The following is a 16,473-nucleotide window of genomic DNA, read 5'->3' on the forward strand; positions in this document are numbered from 1 at the left end:
TTTCCTAAATGAAAAGCTAAAGAGCTTCTTCCCTCTTCCTCCCTTCCTACAGTGACCCACAGGGTGTCCTCTTGAACAACTAAAGCCAACTTAGCACTGATCTATCTCAGAAGAGGCACTGTGTCTGCTATATTTACGCTAGCATTGTGCAAACTAGTCATGCACTCTTGTTTACCCTGGGTGTAAAGAATAAATCAATTTGTTAGAAAAAATAAACTATAGTGTTATTTATACCATAGAACATATAATATACCAGCATGCAAGCAAAAGTTTTGACCACTGAAATAATAGGTTGAAAAAGCATCTTCTCAAAAATACAAATACACAAAACCTTGCTAAATTTGACAGAGCCTAGCAGAAGCAAGCAAAGAAAGCGTAAGAGCTCAGAAGTGGTCTATACTCACTGTTTGCCACATGCCATGGTTGATAAGTGGTCCACTGCTGGTCACGCGGCCTATCCCRTTGTACTTCAGCTGCAGCTCTAACCGTCCTTTGCGCAAAGCCAAGACTACCCATGTGCTGTCTTGATGGCCTCCAGCAAAGAAAAGGATACCTTCAGGATCAAAGGTTCTAAAGTCGAACTCAGCCACAAGTCTGACCACACAGGTGCCAAGAAATGAATTAGTTTTGCAGAGTTCAGAAACCACAAAGTACTTTCCATACAGAGAGCATCAATTCTAACACTTACAAAGTACTGTTAAAATATACAAGCTTTTAATGTATTTCTGAAAGACTTCAGCTTGAAGAGGGATTTTAATATGAAGTCATAACTCAAGAATACATTACTGTACTTTAACAATTATCTTAGGAGCTCCATGGTCAAGACTGTCTCTCTCAATTAATGATTTGGATAACGTTTAGCATAACAGGACTCCATAATCCGAACAAATAACAATGATCATAGTAGTAAGTGTTATTTTAATGACTTAACTGCATTGCACACATTAAAGTTGCCATTCAAAACTGTCCTCACCTTGTCAGTTGTTTCCTCTTAAAGCGCAGTGTGATAACAGGGGTTCCACTGAACATCCTCCCCAGGTATAATGATTTAATACTTTTTGCAACAGCAAAAGGCACACATGGTATAATGTTCTATAATCAAAACAGATATATTTTCCTCATATAGCAGAAATAAGAGACTCGAACAGTATGCCTTTTCCTTCTTTTCTTTCAAATATATAGTCGCAATACATACAGTAGTTTAGAGCACTTTAAATGGTTATACTCTCAAAAGAAAGTCGTTTCAATCCTGAGGACATTTCCTCCTTCTTTCCCTCCTCCCTGCTATTCATCCATCATGGAAGAATGTTTTCCCATTGCAAATCATTCTCATAACACAGAATCACAGAATCAGTAAGGTTGGAAGAGACTTCTGGAGATCATCTAGTCCAACCTCCCTGCTCAAGCACAGTCACCTAGAGCTCAYTTCCTGAGCTTATCTAGGAGGATGTTATGGGAGACATGAGATCCTCCTTCTCAGGAGGACTACTGTCCTCAGTAGTGACCTTAGCAGAACAGTTCTTTTCTACTGCTCACTCAGCTCAAAGAGCTTCAGTGCAGAGCTTCACCAACTATTCTTAATTGCAGTATAAAGGAAATRTCTGTTCTGCAGTTACTGGACAAAGACTAGCTTACCTCACAGGTGTTCATGTCTTGGGAAAGTTTTACTCCCCCTCTGCCATCACAGTGACAGGTGTAACTTCCTGGCGAGTTAACACAGGTCTGTTCACAGAGCTGCTCTTCACATTCATCTATATCTGAACAAAACCAGCAAAGGAGAGAGGAGAAAACAGAAATTTTGTTCTGTGGGGAAAAAAGAGTTACTGGTGCTGTTTTGCTGCACCTTCCATTGAACGTGTCCAGGTATTCCATAGCCAGTACTTACCTTTTAACACATTCTTACAGGAGGGAAGAATTAGTATTAGCATCTGCACAAATCTGTTTTCATATACAGATTCRAGCTGCCCAGAGCTACACAGCAAGTCAGTGGGAAGGCTGGAAGAAGACCATCTTCTGGTCTGCTGATTCAGAGCCCTAGGTTTTAACTTCTAGAAAAGATTTCCTCCCTTCAGATCCCTTCTGCGACTCCTGTGCTGACTGGCTCCTGTTCCTTCAATTCAGGGTAGCAGGGACTGTTTTCTCTGCTTGCTTCATTGCTACTCAGCAGCACTGGATCCTTAATAGACAAGCAAGAGCTGAATTTCTCATTCATTATTTTCCTTTCCTTTTCCTTTCTTCTGCTTTCTTCTTTTCTCTTTCTGCTTTTGTAATTTCTTCTAGCTCATTCTTTCTCTTTGGCATATTTTCAGCCACTTTATAAACAAATGTAGGAAAACAAATTGTGATGGCCCACAGAGATCTCTGCAGGCAGAGATAAACACCTCAAGCCCTGCAGGTCTGGTGAGTGTGTGATTCAAGTCATTACATTAACTTAGAAAAAGGCAGGGAGCAATGCTAGTTTTGGAACACTTTCAAAACTTACTCAGTTGAGAAAGCTTGCAGGCAGTGTAGCCAGCAGAACTGTACACGGTTCCATGCATACTGAGCTCCTAGTTCAGAGAAATACCATATGACAGTTTTTGAAAGAGCAACAGCTACTGCTCTGTTACTTTTCTTGTCCTGCAGAGACAGCAATATGCACAGATGCTTCTRAGCTTCTAAGATATCTTGTACTTGTCATAAATTCAAGAAATCTCTGTGACTCCAGCTTGTACAGCTTGATTCAAGCCAAAGAAGATGACTGCAAACTTAATGTACTTGCTCACAACTAGTGAAAGGCAACAGAAGTCTAGTGTCTAAGCAAGATGAAAAAACTTCTAAAGTGTGCAGCTAAATTTGTGTTTTTTATAGCTTTAAGCATGTAATAAATGCTAACATGATGTTATTTCACGATCTTACCTTGACAAGTCTTTCTCAACTCATCGTATTTGTAGCCTGCATCACAAAGACATTCGTATGAGCTTATTAAATTTTTACAACGAGCTTCTCCACAGATGTCTGTTGATGCTGTGCATTCATCTATGTCTGCAAAAACAAGCAATTAAACAACACTACTTCAGATGAACATAATCACTTCAGTGTTCACACAGCGGAGTGGGCTCAGGGTCAATTGATGTGACTATTATTTTGGTAACTGAAAAACTAGTATCTTTAAGAACCTACCTTCAGTGCTAGCTAGCTATTAGAAGTTATTTCAGCTTTCAAAAATCAGTTGCTGTTTCTTTCTTTAAACCGTTAACCACTTATAGAAAAAAACAATTCAAAGCGAACTAGAGGAAAAACTGTAAAATAAATAAATAAGTAAAAGACYCTTCCTGAAAATCCAAAAAGCCACTCTGTTCAGAGGCACAAACTCCAGGATAAAAAACAGAAATCAGGAAATGACAAAAGCAGTCTGATTTTTAACATTACACAGAAGGAACACTTAACAACCACAGCTTTTTGTTTTTCTTCAGACAGCCAAACCACCTTTTTCATATTTACAAAATGAAGATCTAAATCTGCCGATCTGCTGTCATAAAGGAGAGTTGAGGCAGCCCAATTTGCTACAAAGGAGAAGTCCTGTATGACATATTTTGTGCCATTTCTCTACAGACACAGTTAATGGGTTGGCACTAGAGGTCCATAAAACAAAAAAATGTTTTTCTACCATGTTAACTAATACCTAGCAAAATCCTGGTGTCGACAAAACATTTGCAGAATATTATGAGAGAGTTTAATATTTACTTCTGCTTTCTAATAGATATTGAAACTACAATTATATGTTATACTTGGTTATTTTCCCATGTATGAGTGAAAGAATGAACTTTTTAATGTGTATATGTAACTGTAGGAGTTAACAGAAGGAAACTGACAAAAATGTATAAACAGCATGACAATTCACAGCCAACATTAATCACAGCTGATATTAATATCAGCTCCCCAAAGATCGCATCTTGAAGCTACAAAATGCTTATATGTTATATCCACAGAATCACAGAATAGTAAAGGTTGGAAGGGACCTTTATCTAGTYCAACCTCCCTGCTCAAACAGGGTCAGCCACAGCAGGATTGTGTCCAAACAGATTTTGAGTATCTCCAAAGATGGAGACTCCACAGCTTCTCTGGACAACCTGTTCCAGTGTTCAATCTCATGGTATAAGATTTTTCCTTATATTCAGATGGAATTCCCTGTGTTTCCATTTACGCCCACTGTCTCTTGCTCTCTGTCACAGTATTCTGATAAACAGTACTAAAAGGTTACACAAATATAAGTACATACCATAACTAATAAATATAATTGTGAGTTAAACCCACACTCAGTGTCCACCTGTCCATGCCAACTGTGTCCACCTATCCCTGCCAACTGACACCAGAGGACCATTCAAAAGTGAAAATGTCAGCCTTGTTCTTGGCTCTTCCAAGTAGCTGGTCTCATYAGAAAGGGATACCATGTAAATTTTACAATCATCACTTTAAACAGGAGAAGGAGCACAGAAATAAAATCCTGCTATTTGCTTGTTCTAGTTGTTCAGCTGAAGTGGCTGAGCTGCTTAGAACTATGTCATCACACTATCTGCAAAAGGTGTATATGCAGATTTGCTTGTTTTTTTCCCATGAGATTCAGATAACACTAACAGCCACTYGTGATCATTAATGAGTCTACGTCTCAGTATGCAAAAAAAGCACTTTTAAAATCTCAGCTACTTAAGTTCTTTTGTTACAAATTCACTCCAGAGTTTCAATCAGGTACTTCTGATTCTCATTTTCTGTTCTCAACTGTTATGTAAAATACTTGCCTCTCTTCACTAGTGCCTTTCTACAGACATGAATAATCAATTACAATCTTTCAGAARAAATAAAAGCTCTATTCTCTGCACTTTACCAATCTGAATTTATAAGCTGCTGCACATATCCAAATTTAGAAAAAATATATTGAAATAAGGAATGCACAGAAGAAAAACAACCAGCTCATACACTACAACACAGCGAGACTGGAAAGAATCAAAACAATGCATCTGGCCAGTCCTTCCTCCTTTCAGTGTTGGAATATGAGGTCTGATCAACTGGACCAATTTAGCCCAATCCAAGCCACAAATCCTCTGTGAATCACGCCTGTGTTATGATGTTGGAGAGCAATGTGGTGTGACCACTAACAAGCCCAGGCATGCATAGCTGGCTGGAGTACCAACTACAACCACAGCAGAGTGCAGCTAATAAGAAGTACCAACAGCAGTGGGGCTAGGAAGGCAGCAGACCAGCGCCACTCAGTGCAACCTGGCACTGTGAAATACAATCCTAACTCACTAAGAATTTGTTGAATCAACTGAAACAAACTGAGAGGCCCAGGAAAGCTTACCTTCACATGTTTTGCTGTCTTTAAGAACATAACCGCTGTAGCATGAACAACGGTAGCTGCCTATCTTGTTGAGGCAGATCTGGTTACAGCCACCATGCTGCACACTGCATTCATCAATGTCTACATCAAAAGAAAGTGTCACAGTCAGTTTTTCGGCTCTGTAAATAATCTAGAGAGTGGCAATGGGATAGGAATTGGGATGGAAAAAGTCCAAACAAGAAAGATTATTACATCTGCAACATAACAATATAAAAAAAAGTRCAAAGATTTCATTCAATCACTGCAAGTTAATCCAAGTTCATTTAACAATAAAAATGTCAAAGACATAATCAAACTGAGAATCTCCCTCACAATTATGAGCACGTAGAAGAGTACTGTGGAGGTGAAGAGGAGTCTATCTGCAGAAGCAGACCTCTCTCTTTTCTAGAGAAAGAGATATTATAACCAATTTTTAAAATCCTATTAAGACCAGCAAGCGTGGGATAGAAGCACTGAATAAAACAAGAATAAAATGTTCGTACTACTGCAGAACTCATCAGAACGTAAAAATTCACATATAGTGAGCACTGTGAGTCAAACTATTCCACTGAAATTAGCAGTAAAAGTCTTTAAATTCAGTAAAGCCTGGATTTCAGCCTCTGGGAGCTCCATCTGCTCATTTTATCCTGCTTCTGTATATGGAAAACTAGAGTTAACTAGTTGGTAGAACAGTAAATTTCATGGCATTTTATAGGAAAAAGAGGGGACATGCTTCAGACTGATCAGCTGCTGAGCTCACAGAACTGTTTGTATACTGATCAGCCAACTATCACAAATGCCTAAAATAAGCTGCTTGAGAGTGATCCCATCATTTTTCCACAATTTCACACCAGAAATACAAGTTTTAGCTCTCCCGCTGTCTTGGTTGCCACAATTCTGGACTGGCTGAATGTGATTTCTGGCAATTACTTAGTTCTGGCAGGCAGAACAGCAGCAGCCCTGGTWGGAAGCCTTGCATACAGAAAAACAGAAAACACTAAACAAGAGGAAGAACTTCAATATTCCATAAAGGACAAAGAAATCTTCTTGCATGTATAAGTAGTTTCTGCCTGAATTTTCCTTTTGAAATCAATTGGAACAAGCAGAAATGTGTAACTGGACTTGGAATAAGCTCCTATTAGCAAGGAGACTTTAACATACTGATTTTGTTAATTTGTGCATCAACAGCGTAAGAACCCAGCTGTGTGCTAAAAGCCACTGTTCTCATTGCAGTGGTTTCAGAAAGGAGCATGGACCAGCTTCTCAGGCTCTGCAATTTGCAGTCTCTTACATCAGGGTTAGCAGTAGCAGTTGAGGAAATTACCTCTGAAAAGCCAGTATACTTGTTTCTGCTGTCCCTTTCAGAGGGGTGGGACAGAGAGTTGGGGCATAGCTTCTTAGATTGCCTCAGCAAAACTAGGCTAAGATAAACAAAGGCTATTAAAAAAAAAGCTGTATGATGCACAGAAGGGTAGAAAAATATAAGCATTGTGTAATTCGGGTTCAATACTATGACTTTTGAATTGTTCAGTACAGTATCAGTGACCATTAAAAAATACAGCAAAAATAGTATGTATTTCTGACAGGTATCAAAGATAACAAAACCACAATTACCTTTTTCACATGTTTTTCCCTGCCAGCCACGTTTGCATTCACAATAGAAGTCTCCCTTAAGATCTTCGCATCTGACAGTCCCCTCTTTGTGACAAGGATCGGGAGAACACTGGTTTGGTAAATCTGATTTAAACAAGCAATAAAAAAAGGAAAGAAAACAGAGTAATATAGATGTCCCAATCCTTTGTTAAAGTCAAGACACTCAACAGAATCACTATCAGAAATACTCGTACCTGGCAAAACTGGGAGCTAATTCATAGTACTCACATACTGAACAAGCTATGCCAAAAMTTTGGCACAGTACATGTAGTGGAATCCAAGTCATTACAAAAGGGAGTGAACCACTACACCCTATTTGAAGAAAACATCTTGAAAACAATTYGAAGTAACTAACTTTTAAGAAAATGAAACTCTCCCCAGTTTTGAAGAAAATAAAAAGAAGCTAGCAATTTGATACTCAAGGAAGAATGGATATTCTTTTCAATTACTTTTCGTAGTTTAGCTGAGGATCTCATCAGGGTTGATAGGTTTGCTGTTAGTAAAGGGCAGTACTTAATACTTTTGACAGAGCTGTCCATGTAGGCATTTCTGATATACAAAATGAAAACAAAAAAAATACCAATGGGGTAACAGTGTAAGACTCAAACAACTAGAGCAGTCTACAGACAGCACAAGGCCCTTACTGGGCCAACACAGGATAAATTCTAGTGGCACAGAGGTTCTGCCACTGATTTTTAAGCAAAGTTGCAAAATGTGACAACGGGCTTTCCCCATGGGAAAGGACATTCCATGCCACCTTCATCCCTTCATCTTCACTGTAAACCTTGGTGCCCCAGATCAGCAATAGTATAGTGCAAGACAGTCATTGAATATGAGCACTGAAAGTCACTGGATTTGGAAAATGACTGGGGAAACAAATATCAAACTATTATGTAACTGCTCAAAGAATGGAATTTACTCAATCAAYTCTAGAGATAGTGTTTTGCAGAGATAGTTAAACAAAGGCTCAGGGAATACCCTCTACTCTATAAAAAAATGAGTTGGCAGCTATCATGTAGTACGCTGCTAGACAGACATGGGGTTCAGGAGAGCCAGGGGGCTTTCTGCAGGCCTTCTATACTGGGGAGAACTTCAGTCACAGTCTATTCTGCCATAAATGTCAACTTAAACAAAATGTGGTAACATATTGCTAAGTGTTACTTTTCTCTGACTTCCTCTTCACATCAGGATGGATTTAGGGTTTCTTTGCTAGTAATTTCACATCTCAGCTTAGACCCCTAAAACAACCATAATTCTAGCACTACTGGCTCACTTCAGTTTAATATGCTAATGATTTTGAATAAAATGGGGAAAAGCATGTAAGCCAATTAGGAGGCATTAAAAATGGGTATCAACCACATGCAGTAGATTCTTACGAAGACTTTGAGACATTTCCTGCTCTAGGTCCAACACCAGGATAAAAGGTAATTACTGCAGTGTAAAGGGTATCTCTTGTGCCATTGCGAAAATACATTCATTTAGTTTGTGAAGGTTCTGATTAGGTTCAAACGGTTCTCAGTGTACACCAACATACAAGATGCTCTGGAAGAGGACATCCTAAGACATATACCCACGATGTCCAGGCTTCTCTTCTGATGAAAATATTTGGCAGTTTCTTGTGCCTGACCAACTATGTTGGAGTGGAGATGACACAGCCACAAAGCAATGATTCTATCCAGTCCTTTTGGTGCATCATACAGGAACTGTTGCAGCTGCTGCAGCTAGCAGTCTTTGGAGAAAGAATTATTATGATTAAGAATGTCTTCTCCAGTCCTACAATCTTGGCAATACATCCTTACAACTCAGCAGAACCCCATTCAGTCCAGACAAAAGGAGAAGTTTACAAAAAATTGATCAGACGGGTAAAGTCAGAGCCCTTGATCAGCAACAGTCCTACGCATTGGATCAAGAACTATGTTCACTGCTCAGACAAAATATGCTAATTTAAATGATAAAATAATCAAAGACTTTTGACTCATTTCTGCTGTAAAATGATTAGAGAAACTTGATAATGCTGCAGTATACAGTCAAAACAATATTTAAAAGGTGTTATTAATGTATGTGCAACATTGGCAGCTTTATTACTTACATTGCCAACCTAATGCAGCTCTTTCATATTGCTAAGTGTTGACTAATTATCAGTTGCATTACAAAGCAAAAACTGAAAACTTATGCAGAAATACACCACATTTTTTTGATCATAGCAAATCAAAATAACTGCAAGGATATCTAGATCAAGCATCACAGGCCACACTTGCAACGCAGGTGTTCACAGGTACACAAATGAAGTAAACAGCAGGAAGGATAACTTTTCATACAAGTGGTTCTGCTGAAACCAACATTCAGTTCAGATCTACTTTCTGAAACATGATTTGTGAATTGATGGGCATATGGGGCAGCAGTGAGGTGTACAAGGAGAGGAAATGTTTTTAGTTTAGCAGCCTGGTCAGACTTTTCAGATTGAGAAAAGTTAAGATCTGGATTAACTCCTTCTTTTGTCAAGATTATATTATTTCTACATTTCTCTTCTTAACTTTCTCTATGTGACCCTGAAACTCACCTTCATGACAGGCTGCTTTGAAAAAACCTAAATATTTCTGTGAGTGCAGACAGAGGCAACTCCCTTTGATGTATTTATATAGTGCTTACAGTAGTGTTGCTCACAGTTATTGTTTTAGATGTGAACATGAAAAACATTTTTGGTGATAGCACTGCCACCTAAGACTGGTGCTACATTAGGCATAAAAACAGGGCAAGAGAATATACCRTAATATTGCACTGCAATTGTAGAATAGTTATCAGGAAAAATATAGTCAAGAATCTCAGGCTGCACTGCACATTTCATATTAATGTAACCCACAGTGGATGGCCTTTTCTCATCCACATGAACCTATGCTGTTTGTAAACCTTGCAGCCATACTACCTGATAACTGAAGTTAGCAGTGTAGAGTGCTGCAGTTTATCCAGCATACCATGGAGTACTATTTTTGTATTTATTTTATATTTATCACAATAAAGAATATGAAAGTTTTCTTTACTCTTTTCTCTGTACTTGAGCTTCAGACAAGAGGACTGTCTAGTGCAAGTTCAACAATTATCACAAACATACCTGTCCACTAGGAATATGTTCATAATAAAGACCTCACTGTTCTTCTGAAGAAGACTAACAGGTGAAAGAAATCAGTGGATGATTGGCAAGGTCTGTCAATGAACATGGTGGCCTAAATCAAGTAGGGCAAAATAGGAAGAGCAGAAAGGAGCTCTATAAAAGGTCATAAAAGATAACTCATCTCCTCAAGCGAAAGAATTTGTATTTCTAGTTGTGATTTCATCCACCTTGGCCAAAACACAGGATGGTTCCAGCTCCTCCCACACTGTTCTGTCTTCTACATCTAGCATAGCTTCAACCTCAAGCAAGCCTATGTCATAGGGAAGATCCTGGCCTCAGCAAAATTGTGGGCAAGGAAAGAACAAACTAGAGCACTACTCTAATTGATGCAGCACTTTGCCAAAGAAATACATATTTTCAGTATCTCTACTTGATGCTCAAAAACTAATGCTTGAGAAAACTCTGTAAGAAAAGCACGGATACGTAATTCTTATTAAAAATAATCATTCACTTACCGTGATCAAGACCTAATTATCTTCCTTCCCCACCATTCCAACTGTGCAGAGCTGTGGCAAAGCCATAGACAAGGCAGAGAACTGGCCACACGAAAGAAAACACAGCTATGTGGGCTGTCTAAAACATGAACCRGCAGCATATCTGCAGAAAAATCTCTGCCTGGCTGAGACAACAGAGAATGGTCAAGGAAGGAGTAATGGTGGTGATAAGCTGAGAAAAGTCAGGTCTGATTAGCATGTTTCCTTTTTTAGACAGGCCATGATTTTTATACAGTAAACAATGATTTACATACAGTAAGTCCAGCCTTTTTTGAGTAGCACAAACTAAGCCTCCCAGACATGGAAATGCTTTTAAAGTCATTCAGTAGCCCAAACAAGTCAACAGGGTCACGTACAACTAATCTTCTGGATCCTCAGGCCTCTGAGTGTAGTCTAATACTCCTGGTGGCTCCCTGACTGTGTAATTCCATCAGCTTCACAAAAGTTGCTCTGATTTACAGCCTTGTAAGAGAAAACTTTTGTTTCCATTCATTACATGACAGTAAAGGCACTAAAGTAATAAAAATGTGACATGCCTGGATATAGCTCATAAATGCAGAGAATGGAATTATCAGTTCCATTTTCAAGTTTGTATGGAAATAAGATTTTATCTGAATACACTGCTGCTTCTAGTTCGTTACTCTGTATTGTGAATTTATTTTTTTGATATTCATGAACAGGACAAATTAAAACTTTACTGGGAAAACACTGGGTTGTGAAGATTACAATACTCACTATTAAAAAACAAACACACAACATAAGAAGAACCTTACTGTGGTTTTTGAGGCCACATGCAATTTTATTTCCAAAAAATCCTGCGGAATTTACCAAGCTCTTTCAGAACCAAATCCCTAACTTCTAGCTGGCCTACAGCACCTCTTTTAGAAAAAGATCCAGATCTGCAGACCAAAACATAGGTGTCTATGTGTAAAGCAGGTGTCTAAACTCTCACTGCAGTCAGCAGAGATCTAGTCAGTAAAATAAATAGGGTCCATAAGGTGATTCACTTCTCCCTACAGCAGATACCACTTGATAAACTGAATCACTGCAGAACCAACTGAATACAGATTAGCTCTCCATTGATTGTAATAGGTCCTATTTCTCGTGTAGGCACTTGCATCTAGCTATCTAAATCTGGAGCTGAATTATACTTGCAATCCTGATTTAAAGACCTTGTAAAAAGGAGAATTCTCAAATTCCTCACTAAACTGTCTGATCAACATCATGGTTAAAATGTGTACTTTATTTCCAGTATAAGCTTGGCTAATATCACCCTCTAGCCCTTGGATTCTGATATGTCTTTGTATGCCAGATTAAAAAAGCCTTCTGCTACCTTGTTTTGAGAGGCGAAGCAGACTTTTAAGAAACATAAAATTTAAATGAGTCTTGCATGCACATGTTATTACRCAGCTACATAGCTTTTTGACAGCATCTGTGAAAAATTAAGAGACACCCTGGAATCAGTTAAGCACAAAATCTGAAATTCTTTCAAGCATATTTCAGACTGCTTCTCCCTTACTTCTCCTGTGAACTAACAGCAGCTAGTCAAAACTCAGCCATTTGAAAATATTTTCATATTTTAATGAGAGAATATAAAATCATTCTATTGCCAAACCACTGCATCTGCAATGGGCCAAATTCCTAAAAATTATTATTCAGCTTTTATTTTTTTGGTACAAGGAGAACACCATTACCCATTAGACTTGCATTTCTAAAACACTGAAAAGCTATTTGGAGCAAGTGTTTCCAGTCCATACTACCATTTTTCAGCAGCAGCTCACACCTCTTTGCCGTGCCACACACACAAGCAAAAGGAAGCATACAGCCTCACTTCCCACTTTAAAGTAGCCTGACACATGTACCTCAGCTCTGAGAATTCCCAGTTCAGAGGACTCTAACATCTGTAAGTGATATTGCTGCATTATGAGGGCAAGTCTTGACATTCTGCTTATTAACCTTGGAATTCACTCTTCAAAAAGGTTGCTGTAATGCAGTTTAAACATGAAAGCATGACTAGATCCTCATCCTGCTTTGGTAGCATTGGTGTGAACACATGACTAATCAAACTTGATTGTTGTAAGATATTGAACCAGAGGGGTAAAAATGAAAATAAATATATATACACATTTTTTTCCTCCTATTTTAACTGATCTACTCCCAGAACATATTTAGTCTTCAATAACAGAAATGCTTATGCTGCTTTTCATCTTTAGCACTGCTAAGCTTCAAGAARGAATGGAAAGATTAGGGTTAATTAAAGAGTTAACTAAATTAGTGTTAGTGATGAATAAATACTCCCCCCCCTTCTACACAGATGTTGGACTGATTTCCAAAGTTGAATTTTTAAAGGTGGTAATATTGAAACCATGATCACATAATGGGTGAACCTGACTTCCTTACAGAAAGCTGTCAAATTCCTGCTTAAACCTAAGTAGGACTATAAGCTTTTTTAAGGTTATTTAACAGGCCAAACTGAAGTTAGCATTCAAGAAAAAATAAAATGAAGGGCAAAGTATAGTGTACAACCTTTTGGTAAACCCTATTCCTTGCCTCCCTTGCTTCTCAGATTATTCAGACCTTGGGATAGCAGTGGGAAAGAAATGTCTCACATCCTGAAATCAAATCACTGAAAGAAGACAGATAGATGACAGTATGTTCTAAAAGAGACAAAGTCTTGTTATGTTGCTCAACTAGACAGGACAGGTAACATGGAGTCTTGAGTGCAGAGAACAGGAAGGACAGTACTAAAATACTATAAAAAATAGAGATGAGTGAGGTGGTTCCACTACTGATAATAGAATGACAGACACATTGAACTACAATATACAATACAAAAATGCTTACTATGAACGCATGTAAGGAAATCTGTTCTTCTTGACTGCAGTGACCCATATTTCTGAATACAAGCTGAAGAACAGAAAATGAAATTATTATTATTATTATTATTATTATTATTATTATTATTATTATTATTACTATTACATGTCAGCTGTTTAAAGCATATAAACTGAGTTCTGGCCTGCTGATGTTTCATTAAGCAAAGTTTTGGAGCCTGGGTGCAAAACCTCTGCAATATTACAGTCTCCCAGATGCTTTAAAATTCATCAGCTCATATATAAAGTTTCAGCTCTGACGTACAGTAGAAGTATAAGCCATCCAAACAGCACAATCATTTTACCAGATGCTACTATGATTCAGAAAGTGTGTTAGTAGCTTCTCAAATTTGACCTACAAAATAGTAGCAAACTCTTTTAAATCTGAAAAGCATATGGAATTTTCTAAAATTGTTGACATYTGTGATCTTCAGAACTACATATTAAACACAAATAGAAAACAATATGGTGGCATGACAGTGATAAAGTCAATACAATAAGCCAATGGATCAATCATCAGTAAAAGTATTTTTTTAATAAGGATATTAGTCAATAGCTCAGCTGATTACAAAGGGAAAAAGGTAGAAAACTTCCTATTGTCCACAAATGCTGCAAGCTACAGATAAAAATGCACATTTTAATACACAATATGCAGAAAGCATACAATGAATCTGTGTGAAAATCTATACATAACTAAAAAAAAACACACCTCAAAATCACATAAGGAACATACATTCAATTTTAGAAGTTGGAAATGCATTCTTACTGCAATTTCTATCACATTCCTTAGAAGCGACTTTAGCTGTAACAAGCTCCAGTATTAGGTACCACATACCGGCACTGCCACAAAGGGAAAGTAAGATCTGCAACTCACCCAAGTATTTCGGGTAAAAATATTCCTKTAGGAAAAAAAAAAAAAAAAAGATTTATTGGAATAATATTTGTTTATGTTGTTATTCTATTAATATTTAACAGCTGTTGTTAGCTTGGTGGTCTTCCACAGTGGTTGTATAACAAGATTCAAATACAAAAATCTTAATTGCTTTTATTCAGAGCTGGAGGACACACAGTACTGTAGATGCATTTGGTCTCATGACAGAGGGAAGTAACATTTGCTGCATTCTCAATATGCATTTTTTTGACAGTTGCCCTTCTTAAGTGACACTGGTAGTGACTGAGCATGAAGCCACTCACCCACTATCCAAGAGGTAAAGGTGCTTATGAGGTAGAGGAAGGAAGAGGAAGCTAGGGACAAAAATCTAGGGAGTAAGTACAGAATCACTTAGTTACCCTGTGCCGCCTTGAAGTCTTTCTACTGATGCAGAACACTGGCAGCACCATAACCACTAAACTAGAAGWTGACATTTTGCTTTTGTAACGACAAGCACACCACACAATTCTTAATAGTATCCATTGCCATACTGCTCACCACATCATATTATGAACACTGTCCATCTAAAGAAGAGAACACCAAGAATCTGCAGGTGAGTGTAAAGCAGAGATAATCATAGCTGCTTGTTTCAAAAAGGTCTAATTCTATGTTTAAACAGTTTTATGTGGGCAAAAATTGCCTGAGAATGATTTAAGAGTGCAGTTTCACAATCAACTTCCCTCTGATCTAAAACTGAACTGAAAAAGGCATTCCCACCCTTCTCATGGTCCACAGCCGCCCATTACCGCTAGCTCCTGCCTTGTGTCAACACAGTGCAGCCATATAGTCAGACCAACAGTTTGCTCATATGATACGGATCTAATCTTTCACATTAGAAAAATCTTTAGCCAGGTCAGATCTTGCCAGCTGCAAGTTGCTTGCACCAACATAAAGGCCAGGAAAATGCATGGAAGGGTAGGAGACTGGCCTACACTGACCATTAAACCACATTCTTAAACCATGTTAAATGAGAGAAAACTTGTGGATTGTATCAGTGCCTTTTTTTCATTCTCAGCTAATTATGAAAGTTTATGCATACTATAATTCTCTTTCACACAACATAAGCAATTTCTACATAATAGCATGCAATGAGATTGGGATGGTAAATAACCTGTCTTCCACAAAATTAACTTGGGCTGTACAATGTGCAAGATTAGAAACTATTTTCTTGTCTTATTACAAATGTGTGCATAAGCTCACATATGATAGAGAGACGTACATGCTTCACAGACAAGCACACACTAGTAGTCAATTTGCCCTGGACTGTCTAATGCAATCAACTGGTGGACAAGGTCATAAAACCTAAAATAGTTTTGCATTTCTGTCATCCTTTAGAAAAAAAAATCAATTGCTTTTGGCAAATATGCTCCAGTAACTGAAATTCACCACGTAAACATTCATCATAAATCATCACAGCTTCAATAAAAAGAAGCTGAAGATATAGCTCACACTTAACCAAATTTTCAGTTCTGATAAGAGGGCAACAGGCTTAGTATCTTTTAGGGCTGAGTTTTCTAATGTCTTTTTAGGTTACCAACTGAGTGAGGAGCAAAGAACTTGCTAAGGTCCCCCCCCCCTTTTTCTTTATTTATTTCTAGCTTTAGAAAGGACAAAGAATAAGATAAAAATAAAAGTAAATCTAAACAGTCTGAGTACTCGAATGAGTGCCCAGCTGTGCTATAACCACAATCTGAACCTCAGCCAGTAATAAGGAGAAAAAGATAACTGCATGTGATGAAATATTCCAAAGTTTTTTTCATTATTTCCCCTTTATTTGATATATGTCCCCAAAACGTGCAGATGTATTTAGCCTTCAAGAGAACTAATTTGGATAATTCAAGCCTCTGTGTCTGCTCCTCCTATCAAAATAGCCTTAAAGCATTTCCATCCCTGCTTCTTGTGACCCAGCACACTTTCCTTCTGCCCAGTCATCAACCAGCATGACTGTGTGATGCCAGAAGCCTCAATTTTCAATGGACTGGCATCAGGAAACCTGG

The 16,473-nt window shown here is 38.0% G+C and overlaps 1 protein-coding gene across 1 annotated transcript in view; it reads right to left on the bottom strand.

Annotated features, from left to right (window-relative positions):
• Positions 1 to 16,473, bottom strand: part of GAS6 (growth arrest specific 6) — a 42,331-nt gene that overhangs the window by 14,279 nt on the left and 11,579 nt on the right. The window contains exons 3-10 of the mRNA XM_085320802.1: positions 14,420 to 14,444; positions 13,517 to 13,579; positions 6,971 to 7,093; positions 5,339 to 5,458; positions 2,899 to 3,024; positions 1,636 to 1,757; positions 974 to 1,092; positions 405 to 594 (exon numbers count right to left, since the gene is read on the bottom strand). Coding sequence (XP_085176928.1) covers positions 405 to 594; positions 974 to 1,092; positions 1,636 to 1,757; positions 2,899 to 3,024; positions 5,339 to 5,458; positions 6,971 to 7,093; positions 13,517 to 13,579; positions 14,420 to 14,444 — 888 coding nt within the window. The remainder of the gene's footprint in view (positions 1 to 404; positions 595 to 973; positions 1,093 to 1,635; positions 1,758 to 2,898; positions 3,025 to 5,338; positions 5,459 to 6,970; positions 7,094 to 13,516; positions 13,580 to 14,419; positions 14,445 to 16,473) is intronic.

This window comes from Rhea americana, unplaced genomic scaffold (genome assembly GCF_003343005.1).
Source record: "Rhea americana isolate MKP2758 unplaced genomic scaffold, rheAme1 scaffold_66, whole genome shotgun sequence".
NCBI classification, from domain to species: domain Eukaryota; kingdom Metazoa; phylum Chordata; class Aves; order Rheiformes; family Rheidae; genus Rhea; species Rhea americana.